At 33.7% G+C, this 22,666-nt stretch overlaps 1 protein-coding gene across 2 annotated transcripts in view; it reads left to right on the top strand.

Annotated features, from left to right (window-relative positions):
- The window catches only part of LOC122018590 (protein ENHANCED DISEASE RESISTANCE 2-like), a 71,962-nt gene that overhangs the window by 48,463 nt on the left and 833 nt on the right, over positions 1-22,666 (top strand). Inside the window, exons 12-22 of one of the 2 annotated variants that reach the window (XM_042575958.1) lie at positions 3,774-3,838; positions 3,933-4,004; positions 4,087-4,242; positions 5,298-5,533; positions 5,603-5,642; positions 5,738-5,871; positions 5,952-6,053; positions 12,359-12,403; positions 20,842-20,982; positions 21,406-21,501; positions 21,613-21,714. In XM_042575958.1, the coding sequence (XP_042431892.1) occupies positions 3,774-3,838; positions 3,933-4,004; positions 4,087-4,242; positions 5,298-5,533; positions 5,603-5,642; positions 5,738-5,871; positions 5,952-6,053; positions 12,359-12,403; positions 20,842-20,982; positions 21,406-21,501; positions 21,613-21,714 (1,189 nt within the window). Of the gene's footprint in view, positions 1-3,773; positions 3,839-3,932; positions 4,005-4,086; positions 4,243-5,297; positions 5,534-5,602; positions 5,643-5,737; positions 5,872-5,951; positions 6,054-12,358; positions 12,404-20,841; positions 20,983-21,405; positions 21,502-21,612; positions 21,715-22,666 lie in introns of those variants that run through there. The other variant, XR_006121831.1, reaches the window with a different exon arrangement.

Raw genomic sequence — 22,666 nt, 5'->3', positions numbered from 1 at the left:
AACGTAATTTCTTTTACATGGTTTGGAATCTTCGATTCTTATTCCATCAACCTTGATCAACCTACCAGGTCTTTTAACCAAGGTTTAAAATTTTGAGCCATGCTGGAGTTTCAGTTATGACTAGAATGATATGTTTCGGTACTGTATCGTGATGTATTGATATAATTTCAATATTTTTTTTAAAATATAAAGATATTAATTAAAAAAAATATTTTTATTAACATTTGATTGCTATATATGCTTACTATTAGGTTATATTTGAGAGTTTAATGTTGAGTTCAAGTTTTAATATTATCTCGTGAGATATTCCATGCTTATTGAATGTTTTACAACAATTGTTAAATGTATAAATTTAAAATTTATATTTTAATTATTATTGTATATAATTAAGTAGTCTTCATTATAATTTTATTGTAGAGACATCAAGTATAAGAACATACATTTACAATGGTAGTGAAGATTAATCTATAATTTCAAGTTGTTGTAGAGGCATCAAGTAGACTTGACTATGGTTCAGAACCGCTGGTTCATGAAAGGTTGATCCTTAACCTCAATCGTCCAAAATGGTTACGATTCACGGTTCACCATAGTTCATCACGATTTAAGATTATTATATTAAAAAATTTAAAATAAAAAATAAAAAAAGGTTTACACTTATTTAAATTGTCTACGTATCCCCTTAGGGTATACGGGAATCAAAGCCTACGTAGTTATTTTACATTTTTACCTTTTTACATTAGGAAGTGGTGTTGTTACTCTGTTTCATTTCTTGTTCCCATTGTATTCGTTTCTTTGGTAACAAAATCTTCAACTTTGTCATTAGAAAGTTGTATTCCTGGGATTCTTTTCTCGGTTCTGGTCCAATCGTGGAGTAATGTTTGAGCTTTCAAGTAAGGAGACAGTCAATCGTCGTTCATTTAATATTTTGCTGTCAGTACTAAACGTCTACTCCCCAACAACAGTTGACATTGGATAAGCTAAAATTTCTCTAGCGATCACGGAGAGGACGAGAAAGCTTTGAGCCTTTTGTGACCACCACTTTAGGATAACGAAATTTTCGCCATCCGTTTCACTAAATTCTAAAGAAGTCGTAAAATAATTCTCAAATTTTTGCGTGGAACTTGAGGATCCTCGTGGATGTTTCGTTCGTTTTTTTAATAAAAGTTGTATTTTTATAAGTTTTAAATTACTATAGTAGTCTGTTGTGTTTCAGAAAGCAGACTTGGAATTTGTGACCACCCTTTTTATAAGTTTTAACGACCCATAGCTATCGCCAACTTGGAATTTTTAGGAAACATTGCAGTGCTTACATTTTGCACGTAATTCTCCCGACGGAAGAGTGACGTTCTTAAAATGTTTAGTGAAAATAGCAGATTTTAGAGGAGGAATTTCTCAAATCTCAAAAGTAATTGCATCGATACTTCTTTGTGTTTCGGGTGTCGGAATTGGAAGGTGCTTGGTCTCATCATCAGTGGATTGAATGTTGAGGTCTTCGTGTGGATTCACTATTTCTTTTCTCCTTCGAGATCGAGATGATGAACCTCCACGGCCTTCTTCCATTGTAGTAGAAAATTGAAAATGAAAGTGCGTAGAAATGGAGACTTGGGGTCGAAAATGTGTAGAGAATGCGAAATTGAAAATGAGAGTAGAGATGTGTGTGAAAATGATGAAAGGAACTCTCTATTTATAGAGTTTGGATAGTGATAGACATTAAATCATAGCCATTGATAAAAACCGGTTAAATGATCTTAACCGTTGAAAAAATATCCCCACCCCCCAACGGCTAGGAATCCAACAGCAAAAATTAAAAAAAAGAAACCAGCAGGCCGATCCAACTGGTTAACCGATAGTCCATATATCTTGGGGGCCTAGAACTGGAACTGGCTCGTTGACCAAGTTATAGGCCCGGTTCGGGTCCGGGCCGGATTCGACCTGAGGTCAGGTCTTGCATCAAGTCTGAGAATTGCATTTACAATGGTACTCAAGATTAAGATTGATCGTCAGTTTCAAGTTTTATAATAGAGGTATCAAGTCCAAGACCTTTCATTTATAATGGTCATGAAGATTGATCTTATGTTTCGGTATATTTTTGATGATTTTAAGGATTGCTATGCTATATTAAACTTTGAAACTTTGAATTATTTATGGATTAATGTAATTTTTGTATCTTGAGAATATGTAAAAGTTGACTAAATTTTCTATTGTATGGTAAAAGAATATATATATATAATTCTTAGATGATGACTTTAATACTCAATCTCCATTGACATCACAGAAGTTAGAGAATACAAAATCTTTTAAATATTAAAATTTAATCTTATTTAAACATTATATATTTTAAAAAATAAATAATTAATTAAGTTAAATTAGTATATTTTAAATTAATATTGAATCAAAGTTGATTTAGGGTTAATTGGAGTCTAATTATAATGATTAGAATTAAATAGGTTTAAATTGAATTGAATTTATTTTCAAAGAGAAGTTAAATTTATATATAAAATAATTTAGTTGCAGTAATTTTTAGGAATTATATTATATTTAATTTTCTTTTCTATTTTCTCTAGCCATCTTTCTCTTCTATCCTTAAAGGGGTAGTTTTTTCTCTATCTTTAAAGAGATTTTTTTTCTCCTATATAGCCTTTGTTTTTTTCTCACGTGTTTGGACTTTGCTCGACTAATCTTGGAGGTAGCGGCTTTCCCCCTGTTTCGCCTTTCGGATAAATCGGAGCAGAGTTTATAAACACTCAAAAGCTGACCTCTAGGATATTCGTCCTATTTGGGATTTGAACCCTTATCCTTTTATTTCTTCTCTGAGTACTTTACTACTGCGTTACACCCGTGGGGGCTTCTCTCATAGCCTTTGTGTCTGCTCTGTAAATGGGTGAAGGAAGGAAAGAATTTAACTGAGAAAAAAGAAACTCTATTCTAAGTTTTTTTTTCTTTGTGTCTGGAGGAAAGGAATTAAAAATGAAATTAATAGAGGGAAAAGGAAAAAAGAATTAAGAAGGAAAAAAATTAATAGTTTAAAGTAGAAAAAAATAAAAAATTAACAATTCAAGAAAATAAAGGAAAAATATAAATAAAAAAAAGAAAGTGAAAAAAAAAATGCCGCTGTGAGGCCTCATGGCTAAGTTAGGCTCCTTGTGGAGGTCCTATGGCTAGGCGAGCCTTGTGTTAGTATGGGTGCCATGCCATTTGGCGGGCGAAGTGGTAAATTCTGCTTTTATCGACCGGTACGGTATTTTAAACACTGCTTTTAACCAAGTATCTAGTTGACTTCTCCAACCTTTAAGTATTTGGTCACCTTTTACCTACTTAGACTTTTATTTTGTCAACACTTGTTGCACTTTTCCTTTGTTTGCCAAGTAATCGTTTAATTTTAATATACTTGGACTTCTTTCAGCTACTGCATTTACACGTGCAATATCTTTGTCAAGGATCGGCATCTGCACTCTTGATAAGTTTCATTAGTGAACACAATATAAAAGCTTAATTTAAACCCTTTATGTGAATAATCAGAACCACTTGGTTGAAGTTAACCACTTGAGTGCACCAACAATCTTCCTAATATTTGGTTGAAGTTAACCGCTTGAGTGCACCAACAATCTTCCTAACATTTGGTTGAACTCAACCACTTCTGACATGATTTCACCAACAATTATCCTTTTGATGCAGTACAATATTTATCATTTACTCAACTTTCTTAACACAAGTATTCCTTATTTTTTATACCCATGTTCATGTTCTGAATAAACGTTCTGATTACTTGACAGGTTTGTCTGGCCTCGTGATCTTTGTTATGTGCGCTATTGGAGACGGAATGATGATGGCAGTTATGGTGATATATTCTGCACTTTCTCCTTTTGTCTCATCATCTCTATAATACTTTGTGTAAATGTAATATTTTAGAAACAAATTCTATGTTATTGCAGTTGTTCTATTCCGGTCAAGGGATCATACAAATTGTAGTCCACAGCCAGGATTTGTTAGAGCTCATATTGAGAGTACATGTTCATTTTCACTGTTCTTTTTCCTCCCCAATTTCTGTGTACATTTTCTGCCTTGAAATTTCTATCTGTACTCCAGGTGGAGGCTTTAAAATTTCCCCCTTGAAATCTCACAATGGGAGACCGCGGACACAAGTGCAGCATCTTATGCAAATTGATCTGAAAGGATGGATTGTTGGTTATCTCCCGTCATTTCAGCAATATTGTTTGATTCAGATGTTGAATAGCGTTGCTGGTATGATCTTTCTATCTGTAAGTAATTGAGAACATGTTTAGGAAACTTCTTGTCATAATTATTGATTTTTAGGTTAGATCCTGTTGAACTCTACATGACAAAATTTGTTGTAGAGTTGTTTGCTATTCATTTCTTTTCCAGAGTTAATCCCCCCTTAGCATATTGGCTGGTTTAATTAGATCATGTTGTTAATTTGCCGCTTTAATGAAACAAGATACACAAAAAATTACTATTTAGTGTCTGACAGCTTTTATTTCTATTAGATTAATTGAAATAAGTGAACAAAGGTTGAAATTTTGTATATGTTGGAAGGAGGAATGGTAACTTTGAAACATGAAGGATACGCTAGGTTTCAATAATGTTGATCTGTTGAAAGGTGACTATTAGGACGGTGAGGGTGCAAGTAGAGGTCAATGCAGTATGGTTAATCTTTAATTGAACAACTAAAATCACTTTTTAATTGGTAAAATACTTAATATCCTAATTGAGTTGTTACTTCACTGAATTATATTTTCTAAAAATGAATAAGTATTTCGAATTATACATCTTCTCTACATTATGGCTTTGCCTTAATATGTCCAGTTTAGTATTATGTCCAATTCAGTGTCTTTATTTAATGCAGTATAATGTCCCTTGTTGTGATAGATTAAGATTCCTATTATGGTTTTACCTTTCCATTTGTTTTTTCAATTCAAACATGCTACTCTTTTCCAAACTCTCTCTCAATTAAGATGCCGAATATTTTTCTTGTCTCCATGATATAACTTCTTTCACATTCTGACTTCTATAAAGAAGATGCCTCTTTTATTTGCTTCTACTGATTGGCGGGGAAGGGATGAGGATTTTTTTTTTGCTGCTTATGCTTCTTCTCCTCTTCAGTTGGTATTGGTTTGTTTGCTTTTGTTTGACTTGAAACAATCAAACATGTTAGTGGCCCAAGTAATTTCAAAGTAAATTAATGTATTTAATTCATTGTAGTAACTCTACACCTGTTCGCCCCTGCAGGTGTCTTTATTTTATTTTATTTTTTTGACTAATTACCGTGTCCTTTATAGGGCTCCGCGAATGGTTTTCTCAAACAGATGAAAACTATGATGTATCAAAGATTCCATTGATGGTCAATATGACAACACCAGTAGTAACTACAAAGAAGAATAAGAGAACACAAGTGAACTCTGTTCAGAATAATTCTACACTATATCCAGTGCATTCTGCAAGCAGACACTCTGAGATGTTGGATGAAGAATCTGATGAAGACGAGGATTTTCCTATTCCAGAGCCTGAGCAAGAGGTTGGAAGATAGTTCTATGGCATTCATATGTTACCTTTATTTCTGTTGATGTGTGTATAATACATGCAGATGTATCATATCAAACATGTCAGCGACTTTAAAGAGGCAGGTTTGTGTATATCCTCTCCACATTTGATAATATGGTAATTCTGATTGATGCTTTGTCGCAACTATCTAATATTTCTTTGGATGAGGAACCTTCAGAGACAATTGATTTGTCGGCATTTTCTGGAAATTTACGGTGTGATGATCAAGATAAGAGCCGCAACTGTTGGAGAATATCAGATGGGAACAATTTCAGAGTTCGAAGTAAAAATTTCATATATGACAAAACAAAGGTTCTATTTGGATCTGGATTGATGATGCTATTAATGTTTATGATTTTGCTCCTAATTTTCTTTTGTAATTTGGGTTTCAGATTCCTGCTGGAAGGCATCTTATGGATCTCGTAGCTGTTGATTGGTTAAAGGATGTAAAGCGAATTGACCATGTTGCTAGGCGGAAAGGTTGTGCAGTTGAAGTAGGTGTTTCTTGTTCCCTACTAATAGTTTAATATGGCCGTTTAAAGATATTTACTTTAGAATATATATGATTAAACAACTAAATCATAGCATACTCTTCTTAATTTTGATTTGTTATGATTAATAAATAAGGAACTATCTTTAGATCTAAATGGTCATAAATATATTGAATTCCTAAAAACACTTCATATAGAAAGGAAGAATGTGTCCATCTGATGATGGCATTAAATATTGTTTATCAAATGCTCGGATAGTTTCTATTTAGTGGAGAGTAGTGTTTGAAGTGCTGAGCTTTGCTAGTCAGAGGCAAAATTTATTATTTTGCCCATCGACTGACAAATAATACCCTTGGCATTGACACTGATACACTGAAGTAAGAGAAGGATAAAGAAATGAAGAAAAATCAAAGGAGAGGAGACGATGAAGATTTCGGCTAGAGAGAGCACTATCACACAATCACAGCGAGTGCAACTGTTGTTGCAGGCAGTGGGCGGTTGTGGGTGGTCACGGATGACGAGTGTTAGCTGGTTGTGCAAGTGCATGATTGCGAATGGCGGGCCATGAGTGTAGGGGACAATGAGCGACTATAGGTGGGTATGGTTGGGATATATATAAGAGATGCATGAGTGAAGGAGACAAAAAAAAAAGGACATAATTAAATAACTATATAATTCTTAACCTTATAATATGATTACCCTAATTAATTATGATTGAACTAGTTTATCCTATTTATAAACTTGGTTTAATTTTAAATAAACCAAAATAAATCTAAATTGAATTATATTTGAACCAACTTAATCTTATTTAGCATATCTAATCTAACTTTCACTCGACTACAAAATTCAAGATATCGGTTTCATTTAGTTTAATTAGTTATCTAAAAATTTTAAAAATAAATTTAAATATAAAAATTTAAATAAGAAAATTTGATATTTAATGAATTTTTTTATTCTTTAGCTTTTATAATGTTGAAGAGATCAAGAGAGAATAAGTGAACAAGAAACAAAAAAATAATAGTTTAAGTTGAATAAAAAAATTATTTATTTAAAATAATATTTTTTTCACTATTTTTAATTAGTTTTATTGGAATATCAATTAAGATGCATTATAATTATAATTATGATTGTAATAGACCTAAATTGACTAGACAATGTTATTTTTTTAATAAAAAAAAACTCCATAAAAAATCAAAAATTTGAAATTTTCAAATTAAATTTAGTTGAATTAGTTTTATATATTTATTATTTAAAAAATCATAATTCTTAAATTAAGTAAATCTAATTACAAAATTAAAATTTAGTTTAAACCAAAAATACAATATTTTAGGTCTCAAAATTTGAAATTTTTTGAATGCCTTTGTTTTTGTTCTGCTCTAATAATTTTAATTACGTAGAACAAACAAAATCAAATAATAAAATTTCAAATTATTTCACATCCAATACTTGTTTATTTAGGGTTTTATCATGCCAAATATAAAAACTAAAACTAATATTTAATACTCAAAATTCTTTGTAAATACTCATAAATACAATTTACTTAATTATATAAAAATATTTGTTTATTTTAAACAAAATTACATTATCAAGATTCAAAATTTCTCGAACCTTCAAATAAGAAATTGCTTCTATTTTACAAAATTTTGAAGGTAAAGCATGACCAATTTATGGAGGACTAGAAGATATCTCATTGCTCATTCCGGTGTTCTAACATGCAAAAGTTAATTTGTTATTTAAAAAAATAATTTATATTGAGTAAAATTAATTATATTATTATTAATAATTCAATTAACTAAGTATTAAATGCCAATAGTATAAGCATGACACGATGTAGTACACAAATTTTGGATAGAAATTAAAATTCCAACTTGGTTTAAGAGTTTAAAGCTTAGTGGAGAGTCCTCAAAACTTCATAAAAAGAAAAAAAATTTTGTACCAAAATAAATAAGTATCAACATCCCTGTTGAATAAATTTCTCAAGAAGTCATTCTCTATTTTATATATTCTAATGTCTACTAGAAATATAAACTTATGTTACTATACCTCACTTTGGTTGGTTTTTGTAGGACCCTTGGAGGCCGGCTAGAGAGGGGTGAATAACCTGCAAAAATAATACGAACCTTCCTCGAACGTTATACCTTAATTAAACTAACACTTGCATAAATTAAATAAGAAACTAGAAAGAAGAGGCATAACGAGGTTTACTTGATTACAACTGGAGAGGTTGTTAATTCAAGGAAGTTGAAGCTCACTATAAAGTCTCCTTTAGGAGTAGTAGTTAAAGCACTCAAAATGCAAAGCTAGATAAAAAAAAATTATTTACAAGTATTCTGTCTAAGCTTCTGGGACTAGGGTTGTATTTATAGCCCTGGTCAGGGTGCCTAGAAGGGTTCCAGGCGCCTGCAAGGGGATAAAATTTTATCCCCGTCGTAACGGATCGCGTTTGACGTGATCTGGATAATCTTCATGGTTTGGGTGCCGGACCGTCTCGCTTGGGTCCGAGTCTTCCGCTCCAGCTCTGGCTCCGCTTGCTTGGGTGATTTCGGCCATCCGGAATAGGGCTCACTTGAATCCATTTTTCAGCCTTCGAGCAGTCTTTTGCTCTGGCTTCTCGCCTCCTCCTCGTCCGCCCACGTACTCTTCCGCAGCACCTTGTCCCTTGGACGCACCGAACCCGTCGACTCTCTCTCGTGCCGTCCTTCTCGCTATCTGCGTCTTTCGTTCGACTTCCTATGCTCCTAAGTTCTTGCACACTTAGACACAGTGGTTAAAAACCAATAGGACCTAACTTGACTTGGTTGATCACATCAAAACTACCTTGGGATACTGACAATCTCCCCCTTTTTGATGTGAACAATCCAAGTTAAGTTAGGGTAAACAAACATAAAGAAATAATAACAAGGTAATAAATTTACAACTCAATAATGGGCAAAAAATTAAATTTACCCTCCCCTAAACTTAATCTTTCCTTCTCCCCCTTTGATTACATTATATAGGGTACTTTAATGACTTTGGAAGATCTAAACTTAAAGTCTAAGGAAAAAATCAAAAAAAATTTCACAAAAAGTTGAATTTTAAACAAATTTTTAAAGTTTTGTATTTGGATAATTAATTCATAGAAAATTTTATAACGGATTGTTTGGATAAAGTCTAAAAATAAATTTGCTAAAATAACTCTAATAAATATGATTTTTGTTAAATAAATTTTAACCATCAGAATTTTTCTAACATAAATTTTTGATAAACTATTTAAAGCATAAGTTAAATTGATTGAATGCTTCACAATTAGTCAATAAACATTTTATTTCAGTAATTGACTTCCAGGGTTTGGCGAGACACTAGGTCTTCTTGGATATTGAAACAACAACAACTTTCTAGACAAAACCTTTTAAAGAAAATAAATATTTGACTCTCTCTAACAGCCCCAAAAAAAAGCAATTAACTTAAGCATTTTTTTGGAACCCAATATAGCTTCCTTTCTACTGGGTTAATTAAAAATTTTCGAGGAATATATTTTCTAGATAATTTTTTAATTTTCCTCTTATAATATCTAAATTGGAAATTTAATCCTTTATAGTTCCTAAAAGTTGAAGCAATAAATTTAAACATGCATAATGTTTTAAGTTTTCTATATGATCCTTTAAATTTGCATTCTCAATTTTCTATTTTTCATTTTCAGTTTTAATTTTGTCGAGATCTTCTACTCGACAAGATATAGCTAATGTTGATTTTAACTCTTTATTTTCTTTTTATAATTTACAGTAATTTTTCGATAATAGTTTTATTAATTGAAATGACTTGTCAGGAGGAAGAGACCGTACCTGACTTATCTTGTCGATCCAGCAATCTGAAGCTCCTCTTGAAGTGCTGCTTTCTTTCGATGTCGCTCCCCCTTCATCGATGCTCTCGATGCTCATTTCGGACGAGCTTGCTTCGTCTTCGTAATTTTTGACTTGGATGACATTTCGTCCCACGTCACCTTTAGATTATGCTTGGTCTGGGCTGACTTTTTATTTTGTTCTTTGTCCTTGCCCTTGTCCTTGCTCTTCAATTTAGGGCAGTTGTCTTTCACGTGCCTTTCTTCATTGCAGTGATAGCATCTTATCTTTCTTTTTCTTTTTGTACCCTGCACTTGATTAAATCTTTTAGATTTAAATAATTTTTTAAATCTACTTACCATGAATGTCATTTCATTATCCTCGAGAGAAGATTCAGAATCTCGTTCGTCCATCTTTGCCGTTAAGTCAATATTGTGCTTTGGCTCTTCAGATTTGCACATCTCGTTTCATGGACTTTAAAAGTTAGAAAACATTTCTTCTTAAGTACTTGATTATCCTTAGATATATAATAAACATTTACTAATGATGCCCATTCAGTAGTTATTGGAAATGCGTTAAGCGCGTAGCTTAGTGAATATCGGTTGCTTATTTTTTCTCCGAGATTCGTGAGTCCGGTGATGAGTTCCTTGATTCTTGAGTGGTGTGTGACAGCTTCGCCTTCTTCTGTTGCTGATCTGGTTACGGAGCAGGTCTCGTCTCGTTAGTTTTGTCTCCGAGGTCTCTTTGTGTAGTCTCAGGAATTTCTCCCAGAGCTCCTTAGCTGACTCATAGATTTCGATACGGTTGACTTCTTGAGGTGGTAAAACGCTAAGCAGATGAAACTTTACTTTGTCATTTGCCACGAAGTCGGCTTGCTCCTTCGCCCACAAATATTCTTATTTGTCTTTCGGGACTACAAAACCATATTTCATAATTATTAATAATTCAAAATCTATTTTAAAAAATACCTCCATCTTTTTCTTCCAGCTCGCGAATTCTGCCTCGAACTTTGGTGGGTTGATAATCGGTCTGGCCTTCTCGTGTGCTTCGTTCGGCGGTTAGTCCTTCTGAAGCGAACCCGCTTTGATACCAATTGTAGAACCCTTGGAGGCCGGCTAGATGAGGGTGAATAATCCTGCAAAAATAACACGAACCTTCCTCGAACGTTATAGCTTAATTAAACTAACACTTGCATAAATTAAATAAGAAACTAGAAAGAAGATGCACAACGAGGTTTACTTGGTTACAACCGGGGAGGTTGTTAATCCAAGGAAGTTGAAGCTCACTATCAAAGTTTCCTTTAGCTGGAGAAGCCTCTTACAACAGTTAAAGCACTCAAAATGCAAAGCTAGACAAAGGAAATTGTTTACAAGTATTCTGTCTAACCTTATGAGAACAGGGATGTATTTATAGCTTTGGTCGGGGCGTCTGGAACCCTTCCAAGCGCCTAGAGGGCGATAAAATTTTATCCCAGTCGTAACGGATCGCGTTTGACGTGATCTGGATAATCTTCATGGTTCGGGCGCTTAGACTCGGTCCAGGTGCTCGGACCAAAGTTAACCTTATGTTAACTTGTTTGGTCTGGGTTTTTGCTCTGGCTCTGCTCGCTTGGGTCCGGGTCTTCTGCTTGGCTCCGGCTCCACTTGCTTGATTGATTTCGGCCATCCTGAATAGTGCTCATCGGAACCTATTTTCCGACCTTCGAGCAGTCTTCCGCTCCGGCTTCTCGACCTTTGGAAACGTCGCACGCCTCCTCGTCCGTCCGCGTACTCTTCTGTAACACCTCGCCCCTCGAATGCACCGAGCCCATCGACTCTCTCGCGTGTCATCCTTTTCGCTAGTTGCGTCTTTCGCTCGATTTCCTGTGCTCCTAAGTTCCTGCACACTTAGATATAGTGATTAAAAACCAACAGGACCTAACCTGACTTGGTTGATCAGATCAAAACTGCCTTAGGGTACTAATAGTTTTGGTTCTGCATATTTGAGAGACCAGTGGGGATAGTTAGGATAGTGCTTATACTGTTTTGTCAATGCCTATATCAAAGTTTTACTTTTCATAAAAAGCGCCATGAATTACAGGAATTATTGGTAGCAAGACGAAGTTGTCTCTTTTTACTATTTGATGAATATTCACTGATGCTGGAGTCTGACTTATATTTTGATACAAGAAATGGTTGGTAGTGGAACAAATCAAGTTCTGAAAGAGGATTTTAAACTTTGGATGACTGCAAGTGCTTTGGGCTTCATGCAACCATAATAATATTGTAAATAGAAATTAACAGTGAATATTTACTAGCAAACTTCAATGGCTGATGAGACTTAGATATCTGAGTAATCCCATCTGCTTTCTTTGTCAAAGAAGGCTTGCACTTTTATAACTGGATATGTTGGGGATGAATTGCCATAAATAGGCTGTATTTAATTACCTCATTGTTCAGCTTGCTACAAATTCTTGGTTTGCTATAATTTTGATCAACTTTGGAAATGTAGGTTGCCTCTCAGAAGGGACTCTTTTCGTTGGTCATAAATGTGCAAGTAAGTTTTGTATGCTCTGGTCTAATTTATTGTTTTGCATTTTTCCTCTGCATGAACGAATTGATTCTTGTTGAGTTGTTTCCTATTTGAGTATCAACATAATGCTTGTTGCCATTGAAGGTATCTTATTTAATGTTATGTGCAGAATGCTAAGATCTCAAGTAGTTTACCAGTATTTCATAAAATGAAATTTAGTTTATAATTTGTATATTGTGTATTGATCTTTGAGGTATCTAAGAACTGAACTCAGGATAGCTCTTGCCTAGTGCTGCCTAATGTGTGCTTGGCCTCGGGCCATCTTAATGTGACAGACACTTCAAAAAGAAATATAAAAGAAGAAAAACTTGCATATATATATATTTGATTTTCACATGGCATGAAATCTTATACTGTGTCGAGCGGCATGGTTGAAAAGTATCGTCTTGACAAATTATCAAAACTTGAAACTACTCAGCTAATTTATATTGTGTTGTCTCAATCATGTTGGTGAATATTGTGTCATACTAACATCCAGTGTTATAAATGACCATAGGCGGTGGTGGGGAGGTTAGTGACCGCCTATTGGCTCGACCACCTAGCGGTGCCTAGTGATTGATTTTTTTTACTATTTTTTATATATAATATTATTACTAGTCATCATTCTTTATGTAATATATGTAATTAAATGATGTTTATCCATAAATAAGCTTCATATAATACAATAAAATTTATATAAGGTACAAATAAATATATAAATGCAACTAACAAGATCATTAATAAAGATTCATCACTAGATTAATACTAAAAAGGTAATATCATTACTAGTACCAAAAACCTAAGTTTAAAATGTAAAGTTTCAATCCAACATTGCAACAAGCCAATAAAGACTAGATTAAATATAACTAATATTCTAAATCATCTATACATGCACCATCAACTACATCCATAATTCTCTTATCATCAGACTCAAAATCAACATCTTCAATCTCCTCCTATGTATCTAATACTCATCAAGTTTTTTAATGGGGATGTTCCTTACACTCCTCCGTGGTTGTATTATGTCATCCGCTTCTGAGACCTCCGCTACTATTCTCTAAGTCTTGAACCCATCTCAACCGCTTCATTACGTCTAATTTTGCATTAAATGTTAAATTATAATCTTGGCGGGAAACACTAGAAGAGAATAGTTTAAGCTTAGTGGAATAAAGACAGAATATATGAAATTTAAATTTAGCAATATTAGACGTAATGAGATAATTGTTAATATAGGAGATGACGAGTTGCCCGGAACCGAGAGGCTTAAATACTTAGGACCATTTTTGCAAAACGTGGAGGGATTGAGAGAGATGTCTTATATAGAATATAAGCAGGATGTCCGGAACCGGAAACAACTTCTTGCAAAAAGCAGGGTAAGGCTGCGTACAATGGATCCTTCCCTGGGACCCTTATAGCGGGAGCTTCGTGCACCGAACTGTCCTTTTTTTAGACCTCATGATTATGACTTCTTGAGAGGTAAAAATTTATTAAGGTGAATCTCAAAGTCAATGAGAGGTAACCCTTTTGGGGAGGGGGAGTTACTCTTTGACGGGGAGATACCTAGTATGAAAGTTAAACCCCATTCATTCAAGGGAGGTAAAGTTCAAGGTCAAACCTTTGACCTCATAAGACATAGATTGGAAGTTTTCAAAAGGTTTAGGTATTCCAAACATTATTGGTGCCAATGATTATGGGGGAGGCCCTTAATTGGAAAATAGGAGTATGCCTTAAGAGGCGGCTCCACCTTAAATATACTTAATATTGAGTTTTTAGACTTTTAGGGGGAGTTCACATCCTTCATGTGTGTCGAAGGGGGAGATGTAAGAGATTTAAGTTAAAACCATCACATATAAAGGGAAAACACTATGGATAGATTAGTATGAAATTATATCTTAAGTGTTACTTACCCTTTTTATATCATCGTATTTCATTTTTAAACCAATTGTCAAATATAAAAAATGGAAAGATTGTTGGTGTAATTTGCATGTGTACGTTGTTTCGATGTTTGAGCAATGTTTAAGTGTTAGTCTCACATGAATGTAAATGGGTAGTAGGTAAATTTGATATAAATTGTAGGTGTAATAAAGGAAGTCCTAGCGGACACTTGACAAAAAGGAAATCCTAGTGATCACAAGGATTAGAAGCGTTGCTCTCCTTAGTGAAGACAATTTGGTTTTGGATAGTGTCTTTCTAAACATATTAGCAAAATTTGATTTTTACTCAACATATGTGAGTTCCACATCACCTTGTCCCACATCATCTCTTATAAAATGGTATCTAACTTTAATATGTTTAATTCTAGAATGGTTTATAAGATTTTTAGTTAGTTTGGCTGCACCCATATTATCCCATATGATTTATAATTTTTATTATTGAAGCCTTAATCCTTAAAGTTATATATCATTCAAAGAATTTGGGCTACACATCCACATAAGACTACCTATTCGGATTTTGTAGATGAGAATGCAAGCAATGTTGTTTTTTGCTATTCCAACTAATGAGTGAGGGTTCAAGGAATTGACACTTTCCATTTGTGATCTTTCTATCGAGTGAACTATCCACATAACTTGAGTCTGAATAACTATTAATTTTAGATCGTCACATTTTGGGTATGATAAACCTATTTCTTTGAGGTACCAAAGTATTCTTTCTATGGTTAAGGTGGGATTATTTAGGGCATGATTGAAATTTAGCAGATAAACCAACTGCAAATAATATATTCGGTCTTAGTGGTTAGGTATGGGATGGATATTACTTTTACATTTTTCATTCCAAATCTACTAATTTGTTCCTTAGTATATTTTGTCTATAAATATGTATACCTTTCTTAGTTTGTTTTATTTGTAGTTCTAAGAACAAATTTATTTTTCCTACCAAATTTATTTCAATTTTTTTTATTATTATTATAAATTCTTTTAATAGTTCATTATTTGTTAATTCAAATATAATATTGTCTTTAATCTTTAGGCTATAAATATATCTTTTTCTAAATACTTAGTGAATAAAGTTGGACCTACTTGGCTTCTTATAATTTCTTAGATATTATATCTAAGTAATTTGATAGTCTCTCAGACCAAACACAAGGTGCCTCGTTTAAACCATATAAGACCTTTTTAACTTTATATACATAATTTGGTATTCTATATGTTCAAATCCTGGGGATTAGTCAACATACACTCTCTCTTTGAAGGAATCATTTAAAATGCAGATTTTACATTCATTTAGTAGAGTTCAAAGGCTTTATATGCAACAAATGGTAAGAGCATATATATCGACTCTGAACAAGCTACCGGTGCATGTGTCATCCTAATTTAGTTCTACTTGGCAATGACCTGCAGCTACTTATCTTGTTGTATTCCTTATTATCATCCCTTCATCATTTACTTTGTTCTTAAATATCCACTTAATGCTGATTATTGAAATGTTTTGATGTTTAGAGACCAACTCCCATACTTGATTCCTTTTGAATTAGGTTTATTATTGTTGCATTGTTATGATCCAATCCGGATCAAGTAATGCTTCATTTGTATTTTTTTAGTTCTATTTGTGAGATAAATGGATCCTTCCCCGGGACCCCGCATGGCGGGAGCTTCGTGTACTGGGCTGTCCTTTTTATTTGTGAGATAAATGCAAAATTGTTAGCTAAGTTTTTGAAGTAGGACCTTGTTTCTACCCCACGAGTAATATCTCATCACACAACTTGTTCTATAGGGTGATTGAGATTTGTTTTGAGTTTTATAAGTTGTTATGTATCAACTATAATCACTTCAATGAAGCTTATTTTCTACCGACTCTCTTCATCTTTAATTATATTTTTTCATTTGTTTGTTCTTTTATATCTTCATTTATAGTTAGTACTACACCCTATATGTTTCTTTTAGGTAGGGGTTATCAAATATTGCACCCTAAATGTTTCTTATATTAGGTGCTTCTTAATTATATTCTTTTATATCTTAATTATAAAACTCCGAGAGACATGTTTAAGATAGTACGGACAAGTATTTAGACGATCAATAAATGCTCAAGTTTGGTGATGTGAAACTATGATAAACACACATGTCAAGTGAGGAAGAGGAAGACAAAAAAAGACTTGGTTAACAACAATAAAATAAGATAAAATTTATTTAAGTATAGATTATGATATAGTAGGAGATACAGCTCAATCACGTAAAATGATCCATATAGCCGACTCCACATAGTGGGATAAAGTTTGGTTGTTGTTGTATATCGCAATTATATTCTATTTGGTCATCAAATTCTTTTACATCTTAATTATATTCTTTTATTTCTTCATTATTTGCATCAAATACTAATAAACATTAGTATTTCTATTATTCTTAGTGTTCTTAATGATACATTCTATAATATCTACTAGATGATGAGTATCTGAATTCCCTTTTTGACTTTAGATGAGAATTTTCCTTAATAGTATTTTGTATTTAAAATATAAACTTTACAGCCAAATACTATAAAATATTTAACATTTGGTGTTCTACCAACGTTAGTTCATAGTGAGTTATTTAATATTTTGTGTAAATATGTTCTATTTTGAATGTAACGAATTAATTATTTCCACTAAAAAATTAGTTGGTAATGAGTATTCATAGCATAGTTCATGCAACTTGTTGTAAAGGCTTGTTCTTTTTATAATATGTCCCCTCGGATGGGTCTAGTGGCTAGCACATGAGGTGTTACCACAATGAGGTCTGGGGTTCGAATCTCGGCAAAGCCGAGGTAAATGCCTCCCTTATGTGCTAGTCACTATTCCAAAGGCTAGTAGCCGCCCGTGATTTACCTCCTCCGTGTTGGCCCAGGGACGGGTTGGCGGGGGCGCTGGAGGCGAGCGTATTCGCCTTTTACCACAATTGTTCTTTTTATAATATCATTTTGTTGTAATGCTCTAAATAGACCTGCCCATGGGCCGAGTCCTAACCGAGTCAACGGGCCGGTTACTCTAAAACCTAGCCTGGCTCGTAATCGAGTCAACGGGCCGGTTACCCGTTGACTCGGGTCATCATGTTGATTCGTAATCGGGCGCCTGATTAATCGGCAAATCAACAATTTGATTCTGCTGTCGGTTTGAACCGACGAGTGAACCGCTTGTTCATTAATTTTTTTTAAAAAAAATTATTTAAAAATTTTAATTATAGTTTTTTATTTAATATATTTGTAATATTTTAGTAATATTAATGGTATGATTCAATATTAATTAACCTATTCTACCTTTTTATTTAAACTAATTTTTCAACCTATTTACCTTGAATTCTTTGATATGGGATTATTTTACCTTTTTCTATTTAAACTAATTTTTCAACCTATTTACCATTAATTCTTTGATGTGGGACTATTTTACCTTTCTGTAATTTTTTAACCTATTTGCCTTCAATTATTTGATGTGGGACTATTCTACTTTGCTATTAAAAGCTAATTTTACAACTTATTGATCTTGAATTATTTGATGTGAGATTATTCTACCTTTAACTTATTAAATTTATTAATCTTATTTAACTCTCTTAATTACTCAATGATCTTATTTTATTCATTTAATATTGAATTTATAATAAATATCAATAACTTGTATGATAAAAACTATTTAACTTGAATAATAACTAAAGTTAAGGGTCGACGTTCCAGGAACCGTGGAACTGACGGTTCTGAACCGTGGACGGGTCTAGCTCTACATAAAGAGAACTAATGAGCATAGCCTTTTTCCTTACAAAGTTTTTCAAAGTCAAGGTTCTCAAATTTTCCACTGTAATCACTTTGAATCCAATTGATTTTGAATTTCTTTTTATATTTTACCTTTTTACAATAATTTGATAATATTTCAAAGGTGTCATTTTTTACATTTGACTTAAATGTAATATTTCAAACTGACTTAAATAATTGGGACAAACATGACTTGACTTGTGTTAGTAAGGTGGTGGTGATGGTTGTGGTGCACTAATGACTTTGTTGAGCAGTAAGATAGATGGGTGAACTGCTAGTTGACCTAAATAATCAAAACAAAGATGACTTATGTTAGTAATGGTGGCATTGCTATGGGGTGGTGATGGCGTTCTTGTTGCGCATTGAGATGGGTGAGTGAAGTGCTAGGTCTAGCATGTGGTAACTTGTGGTGTTGCCTATAAAAGAACTTCTGTATATTATTGTCATTTTGAATAAATATAGACTATCGTTTATTTGGTTCCCTAACTACAATATGATAGTTTATACAAAGGAGGAACAGCTGTTAGGCCACTTATTGAGAGAGATTCTAAATCTCCAATGATTATTGTTGAGCAATGAGATAGATGAGTGAAATGCTATGTCTAGCATGTGGTGACATGGTTGAATTGATAATCCTCATGCTCATGGTAAATCTTGAGTTGTTGTAAGGTGGAGAAAAAAAAAGGTACGATAGAGTTAGAGTTCACCAGGACTGGTGTTGAGATCAGTGAAAAATTGGCTTAATAACATGAGTTTTTCCAAAATCAAGTCACTTTAATCAAATTTTTAATCGATTTCATCCATTTTATTTTAGTGAAATGTAACTCATTTATCAAAAATTTCTTTAGATTTCTTGATTTCTGAATTTATATGTCAATTTTGTTGAGATGCTGAGTTTCTTAAGACATATTAAACCATCTTTTGCTGATGCTTGCCCATATTATGTTGATTTTGATGACCATGCTTTTGATGAAAGTTGACAAACACATATATTCCTGAGTTCATTATTGTTTGAGTTACCAGTCCATTTCCATCCTATCTATCGGTTGTTGGATTGTTGTTGAACATTTGCTTGCTCATGTCTACAATTGTATTAGTACATAGAGGAATTTCAAAATATAAACACAAACACAATGCAAAAGCTTATTGTATGGTTCAGAACCCGAGTTTCTACTCCATAACCTATAACTTATTAGTATGTCACTTCTAGAATCCCTCTAGGCTTACAATAAACAAGCAGATATAAGTAAAACAATATTTACAACATAAAAAACATTTATAAGATGGAGCTCTTCTTTGTCTTGCTTTCACTTGTTCTTGCTTTTTATCTCATTTGAACGATTGTATTTTCTATCAAATTCTCACCTTATACTGTTTCTTATAGGCTTCTTGTTTTCAGCAAGTAGCTACTACTCGCCCAGTTAGTTGATTGATAACTTACCTCAATCTACTGATTGAATCAAGTGAGTTGATTGAACCTGCATCTGGTCAACTACTTAACTCCTAACATCAATTTTAGTTGACTAATTTGTTATAGCATCTAAGTCATTGACAGTGGTAGCTAATTGTGTCAGATCAATGATTCTCTTTTTGGAATATTGGTGTTCCAGCAATCTCCTAATCCTACTTAGTAGTCATTGATTGACCCATGAACAAAAATATTCTATTTGTTGGTAATCTAGCTTGAGTCAACTTTTGGGTCAACACAACCATCAATCAACTTAATCATGGACTTTGATCAACTAAAGAGCCATAAGTCAGTTCCACTCGGAATCCAAACTACAAGTCACTTGTAAGTTCTTGTCTCTCACTTTGACTATTGTGCTAGGAGGCTACGCCTCAGAGACTTTCTTATCTTGTTTAGAGGCCTCGTCTCTGGGACTTCCTATCTTAAGAGACTTTGTTTCCTTTGTACCGGTCAATCTCGATCTACTAGAACTTAGGCTGCCTAGATACCTAGCCTCTAGGATTTCACCATTTGACTAGTGTCAATCACCCTTCAATTACTAAGAATTTCACTTGTTCAGTCTTAGGTCCACCTTTACCCACTGGGGCTTCCACTTACGTAGCCTTGGATGCATCTTAACACTCAAGACTTTCACTCACCTAGAGGCCTAGCCTCTAGGATTTCAAAATGCTACCATCTAGACCTGTAATTTCTTCACTTTCTAAGCATTCAGTCAACCTTATCTGCCTGGAGTTCATTACGTATCAAACATCCGGTTAACCTTGCTTGGACTTTAATCACTTGTCAATCCCTATTGGACTTTCACCGTGTCCAACTTTTCACATGCCAACACTTGTTGAGCTTTTCATTTGTCAACACCTATTGAACTTTTATTATTTTCAAGTATCTAGTCAACCTTTACCCACTTGAACTTCATCTAATTCATGTATCCAATGACCTGGCCTACTTTACTTATCAACTCAACTTAAACTCTACCAACTACACTACCCAAGCATGAAGGTATAACACATTGGTGAAACATCAAAACAGCTTGGTCTAACAAGATCAAGCTGGAACATGATTGTGCCAATACTAGACTTGTCTTGCCAGGCTATGATATATTCTTGATTCATTCAGAAGGATAAATGCCTTGGCATGTAGCAACTCCAAGAATCTCTCCAGCTCGTGGGAATTTATTTTCTGTTAATAAATGTTCCTTTTCTTGGTTTTCTGAACCCATGTCATAATAGATTTAATGTTATTGCAGGTTCCAGCTTCAACTCATTACAGTATGGTCTTCTACTTTGTGTCAAAACCACCGGTTACTGGATCATTACTCCAGCTTTTTGTTGATGGTGATGATGAGTTCAGGAATAGTAGATTCAAGCTTATTCCAGCAGTGCCTAAGGTTTTTGAACTTCATCTTAAATCTGTTTATTTTATGGTACAATGCATATAAAATTGAGATGGTGATGAGTTCAGGAACAGTATATTCAAGCTTATCCCAGCAGTGTCTAAAGTGTTTGAACTTCATCTTAAATCTCCATTTTTAATGATACGATGCATATAAATTGAGATGGTGATGATGAGTTCAGAAATAGTAGATTCAAGCTTATTCCACCTGTCCCTAAGGTTTTCTATCTTCATCTTAAATCTATTTTTTGATGGCACAATGTAAAATTGAAATCACATTGTACCCATTCTGAGTTTTTGGCTTTCAAAACATCTTGCTTCTGATCCCACATTGAGCTTGGATTAAGCGGCATGATGCCTGAGAGGGTTAATTACAAACTATGGTTGTTTGCATCATAACTAACACACTTTCTTGCAGGGCTCCTGGATTGTCCGCCAGAGTGTTGGAAGTACTCCCTGTTTATTAGGCAAAGCAGTCGACTGTACCTACATTCGTGGATCAAATTATCTCGAAGTAAGTTGCAGATGTTGTTCAATGTCCATTGGCATATCGGTGTAAAAGAAATCAAATTATTAACTAATGTTTGCATATAAATGATGTCTAAGGCTAATTAACCTTATGCAGATTGATGTTGATATTGGTTCTTCTACTGTTGCTAATGGAGTTTTGGGGCTTGTTTTTGGTGTTATCACATCGTTAGTGGTCGATATGGCCTTCCTTATACAGGTTCTTAGACTCTTTAATTATCTTCTCATTTCTTGTCATTCAGACTTCTAGTTTTGACAATTTTAAAGGAAAAGGTAAACTTGCAGTTTCGTGTTGTATTGCTTTCATGCAACATCCCCTTGCAATTATATGAACGACTAAAAATCAAAGTTTTTCAGAATGTAAATAATAAAAATTTGCCATTATTTTCTTCGTCCTCCTATAGGAGGTTTTTTTCTCATAAAATATAGTTTTTTCATGCATATGTAGCAGCATGTCATCCTTGCATTTGTCTAACTGTCATCCATGTGTTTTTGTTAAAATACCTAGGTTATACCTACGTTGCAGCATACCACGTACATCTAATCGTTACCTTGTTAAGGTGCTGCTTGTGTCTCTAGGACTGACCAACTCTCCTGCACATGAGCATTAGGAATTTCGTCACTTGGTTGTTGTCTTGTTTAATTATCAGTGATTTCCTATTAATGGATTGGCTACCAGATAGATTACATTTCTACATGTTGCTTGTCTAGACAAGAAAATTATTTACAGCATCTGAGAGAGGGAAGAAGAAGAAGAAGAAGAAGAAGAGTCTCTTTTAACTTTAGCACATCCAGTATTGTTCTCTTAACTGCATGTAGGGCTGGTAATTCTAGATGCCACAATTTTTTCAAATCAAATATGGAAATTTCAAATTCCCAAGTTCTTTTTTGTTGATTTTTTTTTTTTACATTCACCCAATCCAAAACCACAGCCTTTCGTTTTTTAAATCATAAAATGGCCTTCTCAAGTATAGTTACCTGATTTTAGTTGCATTCTAAAGCTATTAAATTCCCTTTTTTTCCCCTCCATTTCCTTGTGTTTTTTTTTTATCATACTATTTTTTAATTATTTTTCTTCTCTCCCCTTTTTCCTTCTAACTTTGTTGCGTCAGCCCCCCATAATCGCCACCTCCATTTCCACCCATCGGCAA

The sequence above is a fragment of the Zingiber officinale genome, chromosome 9A (genome assembly GCF_018446385.1).
Source record: "Zingiber officinale cultivar Zhangliang chromosome 9A, Zo_v1.1, whole genome shotgun sequence".
NCBI classification, from domain to species: domain Eukaryota; kingdom Viridiplantae; phylum Streptophyta; class Magnoliopsida; order Zingiberales; family Zingiberaceae; genus Zingiber; species Zingiber officinale.
The sequence above is the reverse complement of the archived record's forward strand: the minus strand, read 5'-3'. Positions and strand labels throughout refer to the sequence as shown.